Source organism: Nannospalax galili, unplaced genomic scaffold, assembly GCF_000622305.1.
Source record: "Nannospalax galili isolate Female #2095 unplaced genomic scaffold, S.galili_v1.0 scaffold1055, whole genome shotgun sequence".
Taxonomy (NCBI): domain Eukaryota; kingdom Metazoa; phylum Chordata; class Mammalia; order Rodentia; family Spalacidae; genus Nannospalax; species Nannospalax galili.
In genome coordinates, this window is record NW_008337140.1 from 728076 (window position 1) to 734075 (window position 6000).

General features: G+C 39.5%; 1 protein-coding gene across 1 annotated transcript in view; it reads left to right on the top strand.

Annotated features, from left to right (window-relative positions):
* Positions 1 to 2817, top strand: part of Ago4 (argonaute RISC component 4) — a 45938-nt gene extending 43121 nt beyond the window's left edge. The window contains exon 17 of the mRNA XM_017797896.2: positions 1645 to 2817. Coding sequence (XP_017653385.1) covers positions 1645 to 1753 — 109 coding nt within the window. The 3' untranslated portion in view covers positions 1754 to 2817. The remainder of the gene's footprint in view (positions 1 to 1644) is intronic.
* Positions 2818 to 6000: the final 3183 nt, after the last annotated feature.

Below are 6000 nucleotides of genomic sequence, written 5' to 3' on the forward strand. Positions count from 1 at the left end.
TGAAGTGTAGCAGTTTCTGGGCTCTTTCCCAAGTCTGAATTCATCTGCTAAATAGTAGACATTCCACTGCAAGTCTATTTCTGTAAAGGACTGAAAATACTCTGTTACGAAAACTGCCCAGCTGTGACTTGTACCTTTTATATGTTCACTCACCAATACACTTACTAGGTACTGTGTGCCCAGTACTGTGCTGTGTACTAGAAAATACCAAGATGAGTCAGTTGTGTTTCTTGCCCATGGTATTTTATGTTTCAGTATGAAGACAATACAGGCAAATATAAAACTGACAACTAGTCTAAATCGGTATAAATAAAAATGCAGTGGGCTATCAGAGGAAAGACTGGTAGGGATTTTACAGCTGAGTGGGTAGGGTTTAGCTTTTCAAAGGAGAGTTTTCCAGGCAGAGGAAACAGTAGACATAAAAGAGAGAAAGCAAGTGACATTTTTGGACAATAGCAAGCTTTCTTTGGCTGGAGCATATTAAAGGGGAACAACAGGCATGGGGTGGAAAAGTATGTTAGAGAAAGACTGTATTTGTTAAATGTAAAAACCTCTTCCTGGGATAGACTAGACAGGGACTAGCCATTAATTGAGGGTGAGTGGCAGAGGAGAGATGAAGTAAAAGATGACTAGGCATTTTGATCCTAGATCATAAAGATACTAATCAGGATTTAAAGAGAGAAGCCATAAGATGTGGTTCAGTGGTAGAATACAGTGTTTAGTATTCATGGAGTCCTGAATTGAATCCTCAGCACTGAAAAAAAGAGAGGGAGATCAGAAAAAGGATTGTGATTTATAGTTTGCCAAGCTTCTATGTTACATGATACCCTGAAGAGAGTTGTTTAGAAGTTGTTGTTAGGGGCTGGAGAGATGACCCAGCAGTTAAGAGCACTAGCTGCTCTTACAAAAGAACCAGGTTCAAATCCTAGCACCAATATGGCAGCTAACAAATATCCGTAGCTCCAGTTCCAAGGGATCCAACGCCCTCTCTGTGGGCACTGCACGACACAGGTGCACTTACATACATGCAGGCAATATACTCATACACATAAAATAAGAATAAATAAAGTTAAAAACAAAGTTGTTGTCAGCACTCTGCTTGGCTCATGGACTCATTCATTGAAGAAATGATTATAGCTACTAGATTATATACCAAACACTAGGGACACAGTAGGAAGTCAGAAGAGATTCCATTCCAGCAGAGAAATATACCCAATAATACCTAGTAATTTCCCAATTAACAATTTTATTTCAGTTGTGTTTAGCACTGTGAAAATAAAACACAGTATTTTGTGAAAGTATGTTCTAGGTGTCCCTGACCTGTACTTTGGAGTCAGGGAAGATTTTTAGGAGGAATTGAAGCCTGAATGGTAAGTAGGAACTAAGCAGACATAGGGAGCAGTAGAGTCCATATGCAAGGGCTTTCAAAGACTTGGGGCTTGGTGGAAATTATTTCAAGTTTGCAGTCATCCATTAAATAAATTGTTCTGTATTTTTCAGTTGAACAAACCTGTCTAGAGAGACATAAATTATCTGAGTAGCCCAAGACGTTCACAAATGCAGTACTATTTGTGCTATTGGAAACATGTAAAGTTTGAAGTAGCCTTCTGTTGACACCTGCTTTCTGCTTTCTTCTCATTACAGTGCGGAAGGCAGTCATGTGTCAGGACAGAGCAATGGCCGGGATCCTCAGGCCTTGGCTAAGGCTGTGCAGATCCACCATGATACCCAGCACACAATGTATTTTGCCTGAGAGTCTCAGAAAAAAGAACTCAACCAGTTTGGCACCCAACACATCCTCAAAATGTTTCAAATGCCTACCACCTCTAGATAGCTCCAAGGTGACTTCAGGTGGTCTTCTACCAGCAGCTCAGAATAGTTGCACTGAATCTATACTTTGCAGCCCTGTCTGATGCATCTACAAAATTGAGCCATTTTTTAATAGATACTCATAGATTATCTTTTCTGATGCACTGGACAGAATTTTTACCTCAATGTGCAAAGGCTGATAGCCTGAACTTTCTAAAGGACTTTCCAAGAAAGGTTTCTATGGATATTTTGCTAGCTGTGGTGTTCACCGCATCCCTCTAGTCTTAGAAGAATATTTGTTTTTTCTGTGCTCATTGAGTGGGATGTATGCATAAGTGGGAGAGAAAAACCAAACAATCTATTTCATTTCCATGTAACTTTTTAATTGGGTGGGCTCATAGACTTTTTAATGGAGATTTCTGACTGCCACTGTAAATGCCTTTAACAAACATTCGTTTTTGAAAGTTTTACAGAATTTTGTTACTCTTACTATTTTATCTGTGGATTTGTGCTGGTGCAAGTACAGGCTGCCAGGCAATTGTACTATATTTGTCAGCAGATCCAAACGGCAATTGTCTAATTTGGTTGACTTTTGTGAATGTGTGACATAAACAGATATAATGCATGTCATAGGGACAGATAACACTGCCTTGGTAAAAGTACCCATGTTTCTCCCTATTTAAAAAAAAAATTAGCTTTTAGTATTTTTCCAACTTTTCAAAAGTGCCCATTTTATGCTGCTGTGTGGTTTTTTAGATCTAAATGGTTTTTAAACTTTTCTCATAGAAAGTTAACTTTGGCAATAAGCATTTTTTTAAGGTCCCTCCCTCTTTCTCCCGCTGATGATGTAGTTTTCTAAATGAGATTTCAGTATGATTTTATCAGCTATTTCTTATATATCATAACCTGGAAGTTTCGGAAACCAGTCAGAAAAGACATATATTTCCATGCCTTTTAAAAGAATTGTTTTTACCTATTTTATAGTCACAGTTGGTGTCCTGTCACTTTGTTTTAAAATAAGCTAGAACCAGGATGCTTCCTGACTGGATGGGCTTTGCCAATCCATAAGGTACATTGAGTGATGCTGCAGTTGCAAAAATAAAATAAATAAATAAATAAATAGATAAATAAATAAATAAATAAATATAGACAGATAAAAAATCCTGGGAATCAAAGGTTACTCACATAGTTACATGGTGCAATTTCATTTGTTCCTCTTTCAACCTGAAATGTATTTGATGTGTTTTCCTTCCTTTTATTCAACTAAAACTATGTAGAAAGGGTCAGTTTTTGTTTTTGTTCTTGACATTGTTGTTGTTCTATAATAGATTCTGTTCTATAATAGAGACAAGATTCCTTTTCTTGTCAGAACAAAGGAAGCTGATGTAAAGTAGGCATCAGTTAAAAGGTAGGGGAAGCCAGGTGTGGTGGCACACACCTGTAGTCCCAGCACTTGGGAGGCAGAGGCAGGTGGGTCTCTGTGAGTTCGAGGCCAGCCTGGTCTACATAGTGAGTTCCAGGACAGCTGGGGCTACAGGGAGACCCTGCTTCAAAAAGACAAAAAAAAGGGGGGGGGATGTATTCTGTATTTAGTGTAGATAATACTTTGTAAAGGACAAGTGTTACATAGTCTAGGTAGTTTCAACCAGTGTTTCCCAGCCTGCATTTTACTCTATCCTGGAAGGGCGAGGAGTAAAAAGTTAGAGGCCCTGGAGTTACACTCCACATGGCTAGGGAGAGAGACAGACACAATCTGGTAAAATCAATTTTGCCAGAGAGACAGACACAATGCGGCAAAATGAGTATTGCCGTCTCTGTACGGAAACTGTTGGTGGGAAACACTGGATCAGATGGTGAAGGGTGTTTGCTTGAACTTGTTAGTTGGTCCATATCTGTTAAAACGAGCCTTCTCAAAATCCCAGCAATATAAAGCACTGTTTTTCTTCAGTCTTTTAAACAGCTTGTAAATACATTAATGTTTACATTTCTGTGTGCTGTTGCTCAGTGGCACCACCAGTGTTTGCTGAGACTGGTCTCTGAGAGTTTTATAATGTCTATCAAGTCCTGTAGTGAATTAGTATGAGTACAGATGTCCTTAATCTCTGCAGGCAGTGGGGGGAAGCAAGGCCCGAGGCTGAAGCACAACATAGGCAGGAGTGAAGAGATGGCAGATGTTCATTTCCTAAGATTTTCCTTTTTTGCAAATACCTCACTTGGATAATACAAATCAGGACATATTGGTGCAGGGCCGGCTGCTGCTTTTATTCACATTTGTTCAGGGAGAGCACAGAAAATACCCTTCAGCACAGCCACTCTGGACCCAAGAGGAGGAAAAATGGAAGCTTTTTAGGAAAAGGAGGATGTGCCTGGAGTCTGTGATGTGAAGAACTCTTGGTGGCTGGCTGGCTGGCCAGTGGACACCACACCTGCACTTGAGTGCCTCCGTCTTGCCTGTTAGCAATGCACAGAAGAAACCATCTCCCAGCATCTATGGAGCAGGGAGCAAGGCAGGGTGCCCAGAAGCCCTGATCCACTTGCCTGCAGTAGAGCTCTATGTTTGACCTTGAACAATACATTTGTAAGACCTCCCTCAGTCCTAGTATGCTGGGGCCAATAGTGTGGTGTTGGAGGAAACACCGGGAGGCCCATTTTTATAGGAAAACAGTACCATTAAGGGTGAAATGCTGTCATTTTGGACAAAAGGAAAGAAATATGGAAGTAGGATTATTGGGAAAAAAAAAAAACTACTGAGGGATAAATCCTTAAGAGGTAGTCAGTGCAGAATCAGAATTGTAGCAATACCATTGCAAGCAAATCTGAATGCACAGTTTTAATTAGGCTTGACAATTGGAATAGGTAACCCCCCCCTACAATCGACTGAATCATTATGCATGTGTCAATCAATGGGAGGTGTGCATTCTCTAGAAGTAGCATTAGGCTGTTTGGTTTTTTAAATGCAGCCTATTTAGGCACTGTCATGTGGTGTGAACGATTTAAATATAGCAATGCTAAAGAATAACAATTTGGGGATAAGGAGCATGGGACATTAAGAGAGTGGTGAAGACCCAAATGTTGAACCAATTATGTTTTGTTATTGTTGTTAGCTGTTGAATCCTGAGTGGTTTATAAAGTGAACCAGCTGGCTTGATGCAACCAGCGTTCTGGACAAGCGAAACATATTCATTTTCACTGTAAATTCTATGTGCTGCTTCCAAAGGTGATGATTTACAAGCAGGCATGTTCTGTATGGTCTGTATTTTAGGATCTGGTGCCCAGCCTTTATCAGAGCTTACCTAAGTGGCTCACCTTCCTATCCCCTCCCTTGGGAAAAGGTAAACCACTCTTTTAGCAAGGCTCACCCTCTCTACCCTGCCCTAGCCACCCTCTGTGGACACGCTATATAAGATTTTTCTTACTCAATACCAAGGTGGTAGCTCTGCTTTCATTTTAAGAAAGTGGAGGCTAAGGGCATTGTACTAATACTGTTTCAACTCCAAGAATGTTTCCTTGTAAAATTAAAGGAAAGGTCTTGTTACTGATTAACCATTTTCTTATCCCTTTCCCTTGCTATTGACATATTCATGTCTTTCTATGTCTAGTGGCTGGAAATGTTTGCATTTGTTCATTTGACTAATGATGTGATTTTCATTTCTATATGGTTAAAATGTATTTTATTCATTTGGACTGGATTATGTCTCTAGCAATACAAGGTACTTTCTAAGCTTTTAAGGGAGGGTTTGTATCCCCATGCTGAGATAAGATAATGGTTGTTTAAATTCTACAAAAAAATTTTTTTGGCCTGCAGGGATGTTTTATGTTCATGTGTCCAAAAAAAGAAAAAAAAGGAATAAATTGACATTCTTGTGCTAAAAGTTGTTTTTCTTGTCAGTTGTGTAAGAAATGTGGGATACATTGTAATAGCATCATTAATTTTTTTTTTTTTTTTTTTTTTTTTTTAAAAAAAAAAAAAAAAAAAAAAAAAAAGAGGACGATAAATCAGACAGAGTCCCTCTAGCCCTAGCTGGCCTGGAACTCGCTATGTAGACCAGGCTGGCATGGAACAGAGATCGACCTGCCTCTGCCTCCCAAATGCTGGGATTAAAGGTATGCGCCACCATACCCAGCTGAAATTGTTTTTAAAAAGAAGCCATGGGGGCTGGAGAGATGGCTCAGGGTTTAAGAACACTAGTT